Raw genomic sequence first — 12,063 nt, forward strand, 5'->3', positions numbered from 1 at the left:
ATGTATTAAACCCCTAACCTCTATGGCTGCAGCAGTGACCCCATTTGAGAATGGGTTGTCTGTTCTATTTACTGATGATTAGTGCAGGCTGTTTCTTGAGTTAATCTCTGTTGAGACATAAAAGACAAAAACCAACAAGGAAAAACAGCAGAGAGAAGGCAAGGCAGCTGTCAGGGTACACGGAGATCTTCGAGCAACCAGGAAAAAGCCAAACAGACAAGCACCTTCCCCCAGAGGTGGCAGACTTTCTCTGTCTGCCTTTCCTTAGAATGGAGGCTCTGAATTCAGGCCTCTAGCTAGCACTTCTGTTAGTGAAAGGCACCCACTTGTGGGGTTTCTATTGTAGTAGCACTAGGTAATTAACACACACCCGACCCAGCAGGTACTGCTGGGGAGCTAACTGGGGTTCTGCAAAGACCGAGTCTTGCGGGGGGGCCCCTGGCTGGCCTCACCGTCCCGCAGGCAGCCGATCCGGTACATCACAGGCATCTTAATGACGAAGGCAAACAGGTCATCGATGAAGGTGTTGAGGGCCTTGTAGGTGAGCATGCGCCAGGGCAGGTGGGCCACAGACTTGAGCTTGTAGTTGATGAAGAGCTGGGGCGTCATTGTGATAAAGCCTGTGGCGGTTGGTGTGGGGCAGGGGGAGTGTGAGGCGGCCTGCAGCTCCGGCCTCAGCTGCCTGATCCCACCATCCACGTCACCTACCCCTCTCCATACCCACTTGGTTTACTAGCTGCTTCCGGAACACCCCAGACCTGTCCTACCTAAGGGTCTCTTTAACCACCTCCCCCGCCCCCCCAGGGACTGGAATGCACAGTGCATCTCCTCCAGGATGTTCTACCGACCCCCAAGCTGGGCCAGGTGTCTCTAGACTAGTTCGGGTGCCCCAGGGTGTCTCACCAAAGGTCAGCAGGAAGCCATAGAGCATGCTGAGCACCCAGGAGTACCAGCCCTTGTGCTCCAGGTACAGCAGGCTGTAGATGGCATAGCAACCCAGGAGCGGGAAGAGGATCCATGACAGGTACCGGAAGGCCATCTGTGGGACCATGGGCAGGAGGGAGGCTGTGAGGCGGCAATGCCCCACCCGCCCACACCTGGCCTGGCAGGCCTGCCCAGGGGGATTTCCAAGTGCCTTGGGAACTCTGGACTGCAGGACATGGGGCAGGCCTGGACTCAGGTGTGACGTGGACCTCAGGCACAAGCCCACCTGAGCCCCAGGCAGGTACCCCAGTCCACACTATGCTCGGGCCTGGACCGCCGCAGGGACACTCACGTCATCGTACACTTTGGTCGAGGACTCGACATATGTGGACTTGTCCTTGAAGGTTGGGCGGGGGAAAAGCCCCGCCAGCTTATGCTCCCGGTCCAGCTGGGGATGGGAGAGAGGCCTTATCAGGTGGTCAGCTCAGCTGCCCCGCTGGTTCCTGCCCTTCCCCACCGTTCCCAGTCCCCCTGCCCCACGTGACCTGGAAACTCCCCTGATGTGAAAATCCCCCTTGGTCCAGGGAGTGCAGCGGGCGTTGGGAAAGCCCCAGGCCAGCTCCAGAGTCCCTGGCCTGGCCAGCCTGCCCTCGCCCCCGATGGGCCCCAAAGCAGAGTAAGAGCCAGCTCACCCGGACATCCATGACCTTGGTGATCTTCCAGAGGTCGATGAGGACCCCGATGAAGACGCTGACCTGCACCACAAAGTTGGTCTCATTGTCCAGGATGTAGAGGAGGACCACCAGGGACTGGAACACGCCGAAGAAGACCGAGCGCACAGAGAGGCCCTCCAGAGACTGCCGGCTGTTCCAGAACTGGATGTCTGTGGACAGGGGGCCAGGGCGGTGGGGGAGCTAGCCTCCAGGCCTCCTGCGGCTCCCACAGCACACCCCCCAAGCAGATGCATCCTCCTCAGACCCCTAGCCTAATGTCCTCCACGGAGTGGGATGCCCTCTTCTGTGGGAAGTCTCGGGTGCACTTGGGACAGGCAGTGCGCATATACCGCTGAGAATACTCCTGGGCTGACTGATGGGGTGGAGGGGGGTAAGGCATCCAGCTGTGGACTGGGGTGGGAGGATTTGGGACATGGACTTGGAGACCACCTCCTCCAGCCACTACCCATGATGAGTTCGGGGCAGGGATAAGCGCCCTGCTTTGCGGCCTCCACCCCAAGCTCCTGCAGGACCCTAGGCAGCACCTCTGGTACTCCCTGGCTCCCCTGTGTCCAGTGGGGCTGACGGCCCTGAGGCCCGTGTTGTGTGAGAAGACCGGGCCGCACAGGGCAGTGCCAGCAAGCTGGGCAGGCTCCCTACAAATGTCTGCCTCACCAGGCCACTGCCTCCTTAGGGTGCTTTCAGGGGGTCACTTACAGACCCCCGGTCAGTCCCAGAGGGGGAGAAGGGATCTGTGTGTTAAAGCTGGCCTAGTGCCGGTGTGTGTGTGCGTGCGCCACACCTCCCTGTGTCTTCACGGCTCATCTGGAGTAAGAGGCCCAGTCACGGCTGGCACAGTGTCGGTGGAGGGTTTAATCCGAACAGCATTCAATATGAGGGGGCTTCAAAAAGTTCATTTCGGACAAATGGAATGGAAAGACAATGGAATTTCCCCAGGAACTTTTTGAAGCCCCCTTCATATATAAATAAAAGATATTACTGAAAAGAATTGTATTGAAAAAAAGAGTTGGGTATTTCCTCAATAAAAGTAAAATGAGGAATTACCATGTGAGCCAATAGCTCTCCTTCTAGGTACATAAGGGGACTTCAAAAAGTTTGTGGAATAATGGAATTAAAAGACAATGGAAATTTTCTATGAACTTTCTGAAAGCCCTTCATATGCAGGAGTCCCTAGTGGCATATCAAAGGGACGAGGGTTCGAGTCCACCCAGAGTCACTCAGAAGTCAAGGCTGCCAGTCTACTTTTAAGAGCTCACAGCTAGCCTCTAAGACACGGGGCACATGGCGGCTGGTCTGGGCCTTCCGACAGTGACCGGGTCACTCATCACAGTGGTGACGCCGAAACAATAACAAGAATCCAAGCAGAAGACTGCGGCTCAGACCAGGAGTGACTGGGGAAGGTAGGAGGGACCTGCGTGGCCGGAAACCAAGTGGGGGCTCTGGAGCCAGCTGCCTGGGTCCAGTGGGACTGTGGGCAAGACCACTGGCTCCCAGGCCAAGCCTGTGACAAGGCTGCCACCACCAAAGGCCACCTGTCCTGAGGGTCACCCCAGAGGCGGGCTGCTGGGAAGGACAGGAGGCGCAGCTCGGGGCTTCCCTGCTCCAGCCTGGAGTTCCCCGCCTGCTTCCTGGAGGTGCCACCTACCCCTCCCTTGGTGCCTCGCCCTGTGGGAGGGAGTTTCTGGGTTGGGAGTTTTGGGGCCACTGCCCCTCCCCAAGCTCCAGAGGGGAGAGCTTGGAGACCCCAGACTGAGAGAATGGTGGGCAGAAAGCCTAGGCCCAGGGCCCCACCCCTACCGTTCTTGAAGGCCAGGAACTCGAAGACGCTGTGGACGATGGACACGACAATGGTGAGAGCCAGCAGGTAGGGGTTGGTCTCCAGGAGGGCCACCTGGGAGGGTGAGCACCCTGTGAGCACCACCTCCCTTACCCTGGGCTCCTGGGCCTCTCCCCCAGACTGGACTGAACCTCAGAGCTGCCCAGAGACATGAGGACCCCAAAGGCAAGAGATGGGCAGGGAGATGAAGGGACAGTCAGAAAGAGAGACCCAGTAAGACCAGGCCACATCTCGACACCAGACACCACGTCCAAGCCCACGCTCCCGGACATGGGCCTGGTCCAGCAACGGCAGGGACCCTGGGATGGAGGGCCCAGCACACACTTCCTGTCCGCTCAGGGGCCCCAGGGGGTTGTGAAACTGTGGGCTGGGAGCCCTACTTCCCCTTCCCCCTTGGGCCCAGCAAGGTGTGGGGAAGGCCCGGCTCCACACAGAACCGACGCACCTTCACTGAGTCCTGCTCCTCATCTGACTGCTCGTAGAGCTCATCGCCCAGGAAGTTCCAGGGGGACTTGGTGCTCTGGGCAGCGTAGAGCTGCCAGCGCCACAGCGAGAGTGGGCAGAAGGAGACACGGAGCGGCAGGCTGGCCAGGCTCTCGTTGATGGGGTAGTAGTCCTTCTGCAGGTTCCAGTAATCGTTAAAGTAGATGATGGGGTAATAGTCTCCGCTCACCGCATCGAACTTCACATCTGTGAGCGGAAGGACAAGGCCTGCTCTCAGCCTGTGGGCCGGAGGCCACAGTGTCCAGGAAGGATGGAGGGGATACTCCCAAGGCCTCTGAGGACCCAAGTGGCAAATCCAGACATCTAGAACCCTGACTGGCACTTCTGACAGAGACGCCTGTGAGGAGCTGAAGGGCTCCTGCCCTCAGCGGAGGGACCTGGGAAGGAAAGGGCCAACCACATGGGCAGCTGATGCTCAGCTCCAGCCCGTGGCAGCGCAAGGGAAGGGGTGCGGGGTACCCACACGTCCACGTTGTCACAGCAGCAGCCAGAAACCTGGATGTGTACAAGATGTGGCCCCAGTTTTTAAGTTGGCGTCTGGTACAGCTTTTTGGAAAATGGCTTGTAAGCTGCATGAGACATGGGCTGGGTGGTCTGCCCCGGGTCCCAGGAGGCCTCACCGGGGCTCAGGGTGAGAGGAGACAAGCACACAGCCCTGTCAGGGGTCAGGGGGGAGGGCAGGGGCGGGTGGGTCCTGGAGCACCTTGCTCACACTGTTGGGGGGGCTGCAGGACTTACACTGGTCCAGGGGTGGGGGCACGCTGCCCTTCACCCACGGTGTGTGGTCGTCCACAATGTTGATGGTGATGTTGGGGTGCCAGTGGGAGATGACCTCCACAGGCCCATAGTCCTCGGCCCTCTGCGGGTAGACGGAGCAGAGTTTCAGAGCAGGCCAGGCGCCAGGAGGGTCCCCAAACCATCGTAACAGCCAAGAGACCGCCTGCTACCCCGAGCAAGTCCTCTCCAGACACCACCTACCTGGACCCTCCCTGCCTTAGGGAAGGAAACACAGGGCCTGACAGTGTGTGGGTGCCTCATGACACCTCAGGTTCCACCCCACAGTCTCCTCACACAGGGGGCAGCACCCTCTGAGAAGCAGGCTCCTCAGCCTATGCCCTCTAGAACCAGCTTCACTGAGCACTCACTCTGTGAGGCTGTCTGCCTGCGGGGGGGTCCCTGCCCTACCTCTGCCAGCACCTCAGATTCCTCATTGGGAAGGGGAATGGAGATGGGACGCACCTGGTAGGGCTGGTGCTCATTCCTGTGATTTCACCTGGTGTGGATTCCTAACTGCGTCCCAGAGGGCAGAACAGAGGCTCCCACGACCCTGCCAGCACTTACCTTGATCATTTCCGGGTCAGCTTCTGTCTCTCCAGTCAACAGGTTCTTTGTTTTCTGGAACCGCCTGCGCTTGTACTTGTTGATCACTGTCAGGGAGGGTGGGAAACAGGGTGGATGGGGGGGCTTGTTGGCAGCTCCTTCTCTGACCAAGCACCATCTTCCCACCAACAGCTGCTCACGGGTCTCCGGGTGTCCACGCCTCCTCCACAACCCAGTGATGAGGACATATACTATAAGGTCTGACTCCCCTTCCCCAATGAGCCTTCTCTCATGATGACAGGGGCTCAGCGGTGGACCAATCACCCAGCCAGTGTACCACCCCATCTGTCAGAGGAGACTTGTGGATGACTCTGACACAGGCAGATTAGGAAGAAAGTCCTGGCAACTTACTTCTGAAAACCACCCAACGAAAACCTCATGCATCCCAACAGTCCAATCCACAATAGATCACGGGTGGGGCAAGACAAGACAGCATTCTGTTCTGTGTGTACGTGGGTCTCCATGAGAACCCTATAAAGGTGCGCTATGAATCGGAGCTGACTCGACGGCACTTAACAAACACGGGACCCTGGTATCCCTGCAGGGTAAGTACTGAGCTGCTAGCCACCAGCCGCTCCACAGGAGAGAGGAGGCTGCCTGCTCCTGGAAAGACTTAGCACCTCAGAAACCCTACACAGGGTTGTTGTGAGTCGAAATGGACCCCATGGCAGTGGGGTTTCACCAGATCAGAATCTGCTGTGCCCCCTCTATCCGCCTGTGGACCTTCCCTAACCCAACCACTCCTCCACTTCCAGCTTCCAGGTGCACCGTGCCAGCCACAGCGCCACCTGCTGGACACCTGCTGCTTCACTGGCTGTATGCCCCTGCAGTCTATGGAACTCACTAGGTCATCCCGATGTTCTAGAACTCCAGACGCCCTCATCATCTCCCACCCTGATCCAACTCATCCTCACTCTTCAAGTCGGCCAACCCGGGGTCTGCAGAGGGAGGAAGACGAGGCCTGACAATTTCAGAAACCCTACTTAAGATTGCTGAGTTGGAGCAAACTCCATGGCAGTGGATATTGTTTGAGGAGGGCCCTGTAGAGATGCTGGCCCCCTCCACCCCGTTATCTTCATGGCTGCCCCCTCCTCATCCTTCAAGTCCCTGGTTGGATGCCCCTTCCTTCACGGGGCTTGCCGACCACCATGCTCCTCAACATCCAACATTCACCAAACAGACGGTTGGTTTGTTTGTTGTCTGCCCTCACTCACAGCAGAGGCCCGTGAGGGGGTTGCTGGGCCAGCAGCAGGGTCCCCAGCGGGGCTCAGTGAGTGAGTGAGCCTAAACAGTGGTTGGCTGGGGAAGATTTGGAGTTACCGGTGTGAGAACTCCAGGGCTGTGAATTCCCAGCCAAGAGTTGGCCACACTTCCTCTTGTAAAGGCCAGGCCTGGGTCAGCCCCTCGGCCGGGCTGGTGCAGGCTCCCCACCCCAAGCCCAAGCCGTTGAGGAAAGGGCTGCGCCTGCTCACACAGTTCACTGACCCTGCGTGCCCTACACAGCTTACAGCTTCCTTTTTCTGGCTGTTGTGGGCTGCCGTCCAGTGTACTGTTTCTCACCACGACCCCGTGTGTGCAGAGCAGAACCGCTCCACGGGGTTGCAGACTGCCTGGTGTGTCTACTGAGGTGCCCCTGGGAAGGTTCAAACCACCAATCTCTCTGTTAGTAGTCAAGGAAGTGCTTGACTCTCTGTGACACTCAGGGACTCCAGCGCTTCCTTAGGCTAGAACAAGACACAGTCTGCCTCTGTGACTTCTTCCTGCCTCAGAGGGCCAGGGAGAGGTGGTGAACTGGGCATGGAGCTGGCCAGGTGCTGAGGGAGGCTGGGTAAGATCTATCCCTCCTCTGAGGACAAAAGTCCCCACCGTTCCTCAGTAGCAGCTCTTCATACAGAAGCTGGTCAGGTGGGGTGTCCAGTCTGTCAGTGTTACACGCAGGTCCCAGGGCTGAAACCCCACCACTCAGGGACAGAGCTCAGTGTTCTGCGGACAAGCGCACTGTTAACACCACTCCTGGGGCTTTAAAAGGCAGGTGTTAGCCCAGGCCTACTGCTCTCCTGTGGGCACTAACATCATCACCCCACCATTCCTGATATTCTAAACTCAGTGAGTGGCCCTGTGTCCATGGGGTGCAAGAAGCACCCAAACAGGGGTGGTCACTTTGGAGAGGATCATCAGGGGACCTGCTGTGGGTTGTCTAGCCCAAGGCAGCTGGCCTCGCAGATCCCTAGAGGCCATGCCACTCAGGGAAGAGGGGTGGAGAGGCAGGCTTGGGCTCAGGCTGAGAGGCTTCTGCAGTGTGGAGGCATCCAGGCAGGAGTAGCCTAGGAGGAGTCGGCTTCTCTGGGGAGGAAGCAGCCCCCCTTCTCAGAGAAAGTCCTAGAGCTTCAGATTTCTTCAGTGGCTGGCATTGTAGCTCCACAGGCAGCGCTGGGGAGGGAGGGGGCCTTCTGACGCTACATGCTCAACCTTTGTCCTGGTGATGGAAGGTGGTCCAGAGCCCTTCGGGTTTCCCAGCTTAGCAGTCCCAGCTCTGTGACTAGGGAGGGAGGGTCAGATAACACTGGTGCCAACTGCACTCGTGCCAACCACACCGACATCCAGGACATCTACCGAGAACACAGTCTCTCACACTCACGCTCCAGAAAACCAGACAGTGGTCATGGCCCACAATTCTCAAGCCCTAGGCAACCACTAGTCTATTATGTGTCTTCATGAATTTGCCTAAAGAGTCTTAAGCGCTTGTCTACGGAGCCAAAAGGCTGGTGGTTCTAAGTCACCCAGTGGTTCCATGGGAAAGCAAAAACCTAGCAATTTATCTGCTCCTATAAAGATGACAGCCTAGAAAACACCGTGGAGCTGGGTCTACTCCGTCACCGTGTCGCTATGAGTTGAAGACGACATGCCAGAAGCTAACAACAACTACTGCCGAATTTGTCTGTTTTAGATATGTCATAGCAACGAAGTCATACAATTAAACCCTGCCTACCCCGCACACATGCAGATAACAGCTCAGTACTGATGTGGGTCAGGTGTCCGCAGAGTGCTGTGAACAAGCTGTCCAGCCCGGTCACATTCCGGGTGGCATCGGCAGTGTCCAGCCCATTCAATCCAACCCCTGACAAGTCCCATCTGCAAGGAGACATCCATGCGGGCGGCTGTGCATATCACATGACCTCAGCTCGCCTCTGGCCAGAACAGGCTGACAGATTTCACTACCCAGAAGTCCCCTGGGCAGAACACTCCTGCAGAATGCGATTCTGTAAACACACTCGCTGAGGGCAGTGCTTAGCAGATGCTGGGTGACGTTTCACACTCAATGTTGGGAACCAATGAAGGGGCATCAGCTTTCTGCTTCATCCAGTGAAGAGGATACCAAAAAGACTTCATCATTTTTTAAGATAGTTTTACACCAGAAGAAGTATGAAAAGGAAGTAAAAACACCCAATCTCACAGATGGTATGATTTCACATAGAGTGATGTGAATGATTTCACATTCACAAGGATGCTACAAGAATAAATGAACTCAGTATAACGGCAAGGTGCAAGGTCAATACACAGAAATCAGATCGATGCCTCTCCATCAGCAATGAGCAAGCAGAGAAAGGAGACCAAGGAAACATCATCATCATGTATAACAGCACCTATAAGAATAAAGTACCAAGAAGACACTTAACCCAAAAGGCAAGAGCCTTGTGTACAGACGATTATCACTAAGAGAAAGGAAAGATACTCTACATGGAGATGAAGACATTCTATGTTCATGGATTGGAAGGCTTAACAGACTTACGGTGTCAACATTACCCAAAGCAATCAATAAATTCAACACAATCTCCACCAAAGTTCCAACAACCCTAAAAATGAAACCTGATCCATACCTCACACCACCATATACAAAAATTAACTCGAGATGGATCAGAGACGTAAAACTTCAATCTACAACTGTACTGATTTTGGAAGACAAAGTAGGAGTAAACCTCTGTTGTTGTTAACTGCCATGGTTCCAACTCATAGCAAGCCTGTATATGGTTTCCAAGGAGCAACTGGTGGGTCTGAACTACCAACCTTGTGGTTCTTATCCTACAGCAACCACAACAGGGCTTCAGGGCAAATTTAGGGGCTGTAATTCATGTCGTAAATAGTCTACCAAACATAATTAAAAGTTCCAAACCACAGAAGACAAAACTGGGTGACTGATGATGGTTCTGTGTCGTGGAGTCAGTTTCGACTCACAGTGACTCTTTATAGGGTTTCTGTGGCTATAAATCTTTATGAGAGCAGAAAGCCTCATCTTTCTCCTGAGGAGTGGCTGGTGGATTCGAAATACTGACCTTGGGGTTAGCAGCCCAACTGATAACCCACTAGGCTACCAGAGTTCCTAAAAATGAAACAATTATGAATATCAACAAGACTTCTCCAGAAGAGCAAAAAGAGAACCTACAAACTGGGAAAAACTTAATGGCAACACCGTATCTGAAAAGAGACTAAACTCTGAAATTTATAGAAAACTTCAATACCTCAACAACAAAATGACAAACAATGGGTAAAGGACCTAGACATCTCCAACGAAGATGTTTAGGCAGCCAACAAAAACCTGGTGGTTTACTAGCCACTGTTGTTGTCGTTGCTAAGTGCCGTGGAGTCGGTTCCGACTCATAGCAACCCTGTACAGGGTTTTCGAGGCTGTAAATCTTCATGGGAACAGAAAGCCTCATCTTTCTCCCACGGAACAGCTGGTAGTTTCGAACTGCTGACCCTGAGGTTCACAGCTCGATTCATAACCACTACGCTACCAGAGCTCCTTTTACTAGCCACTGTTGTTACGAAGTGCTGCCGAGTCAGTTCCGGCCCATAGCGACCCTGTATAGGGTTTCTGAAGAGTAACTGGTAAGTTCCAACCACCAACCTTGCAGTGCAAACACCCTGCGGTCCAGTGCTTATCCTTCAGCACTATACCAGGACGTCAACTAGAGAGTACACAGGTGTTAACATGGCTGAAGGGTAAGGTCACACACAGTAAGAGGGTGGTCAGCATGCTCATTAGCGTGTACCATATGATTTCCATTAACCATATGAAATCAAAAGGGCAGCAATTGGCCAGGGGTAAAGCTCAGAAGCTGGAATACAGAGAAAAGCCAGAACGGAGGCGGCAAACTCAAGGAAGAAGTAGGAAGAATGCTCTCCATTACGGAGACCGCAAGCACTGTCAGGAGACCCAATGTGTCTGCACCGTGTCAGGGACAACTAACCTGCTCTACAAGCCTTCACTCAGATCACAATCATAGTTAACAACAACAACAACACAAACACATCTTAGGACACAGCCGCTTCTCAGCTGTGCCAACCAGACAGACCTCCCTTGGGTCCTCAGCCCCTTGGGCCTCTGGCTCGGGTAAATCTTGTGAGGCTCTTTCACTCATGTGGCAAGCAATGGTCCAACTGCCTTAGTGGGCTACAGCACCCCATCTGCAGTCCCAACCAATCATCTGAGGGTATCTCACAAGACCACGGCGAGAAAGGCCATGCAAAAGTGATGCGTGGTACTGCAGGACTCCTCCGTACCACAGAGACGCGCCTGCACCTGAGCCCTCCTCACAACTGACGTTATGCTGGAGCCCACGGTGGCAGCCACTGTACTAAGCCATCTCTTTGTCACTGATCCTCCACTTTACCAGCACCATTTCTTCTCCAGTCTTCCTTATTCACTGTCCTGTTTTCACATGCATATGAAGGGACTGAAGGGAATGGCTTGCGTTAGGACCACCTCAGTCCTCAAGGCAACACTTTGATTTGCCCAGTGTAATAGGTCATTTGACACGTTCTTGGCATATTCCCACAGTGGGCTAGGAAGAAAACTGCTGATTCTCATGTGACAGTTAACAGTAACACTATGGGTCAACTGGGCTAGGCAACGATTCCCAAGGGTTTGGCCACACTGCTTTAGTCAGGCTTGTGGAGAAACTCAACAAACCAAGCAAACAAGACCAGCTGCCATCATGCCGACTGGGACTCCTGGCACCCCATGTAGGTCAGAGTAGAGCTGTGCTCCAATGGCTGTGTTTCCAGAAGGATATCATGTGCCTTTTCTTCTGAGGCTCCTGGGTGGATTCAAACCCCTAGCCTTTCGGTTCATAGCCAAGTGCTTAACTGTCTGTGCCACCAAGGGCCTCCTGGAGGAGTAAGTTACATGAGATTAAATCAGCTGGCAGTGGGTAGAGCATTTCACCTTCCACAATGCAATCTAACGTAATCACCAACTGTCGTCAAGTCAATTCCCACTCATGGCAACCCCATGTGTGTTGGAGGACAACTGTGCTCCACAGAGTTCTCAATGGCTGTTTTGTCAAAAGTAGACTGCCAGACCTTCCTTTTAAGGCACCTCTCAGTAGAGTCAAACCGTCAATGCTTTGATTTAACGGCCAAGTGTATTAATACTCTGTCCTACAAAATGAAAACAAGTCCACAAGAACCAAAATATGACCTTGAATAGATCCCACCTGAATTTAGAGATCATCTGAAGGACAGATTTGATACATTAAACACTAAAGACCGAAGACCAGAAGAGTTGTGGGATGACGTCAAGAACATCACATGTGAAGAAAGCAAAAAGTCATTAAGAAAACAAGAAAGAAGGAAAAGGTCAAAATGGATGTTAGAAGAGACACTGAAACTTGCTCTCCAGCG

At 54.1% G+C, this 12,063-nt stretch overlaps 1 protein-coding gene across 1 annotated transcript in view; it reads right to left on the reverse strand.

Annotated features, from left to right (window-relative positions):
- The window catches only part of CLPTM1 (cleft lip and palate associated transmembrane protein 1), a 39,383-nt gene that overhangs the window by 2,480 nt on the left and 24,840 nt on the right, over nt 1-12,063 (reverse strand). The window contains exons 6-13 of the mRNA XM_006871350.1: nt 5,341-5,426; nt 4,738-4,858; nt 3,941-4,185; nt 3,456-3,549; nt 1,617-1,807; nt 1,277-1,372; nt 904-1,039; nt 453-620 (exon numbers count right to left, since the gene is read on the reverse strand). Of these exons, the coding sequence (XP_006871412.1) occupies nt 453-620; nt 904-1,039; nt 1,277-1,372; nt 1,617-1,807; nt 3,456-3,549; nt 3,941-4,185; nt 4,738-4,858; nt 5,341-5,426 (1,137 nt within the window). The remainder of the gene's footprint in view (nt 1-452; nt 621-903; nt 1,040-1,276; nt 1,373-1,616; nt 1,808-3,455; nt 3,550-3,940; nt 4,186-4,737; nt 4,859-5,340; nt 5,427-12,063) is intronic.

Source organism: Chrysochloris asiatica, unplaced genomic scaffold, assembly GCF_000296735.1.
Source record: "Chrysochloris asiatica unplaced genomic scaffold, ChrAsi1.0 scaffold00168, whole genome shotgun sequence".
Classification (NCBI taxonomy): Eukaryota; Metazoa; Chordata; class Mammalia; order Afrosoricida; family Chrysochloridae; genus Chrysochloris; species Chrysochloris asiatica.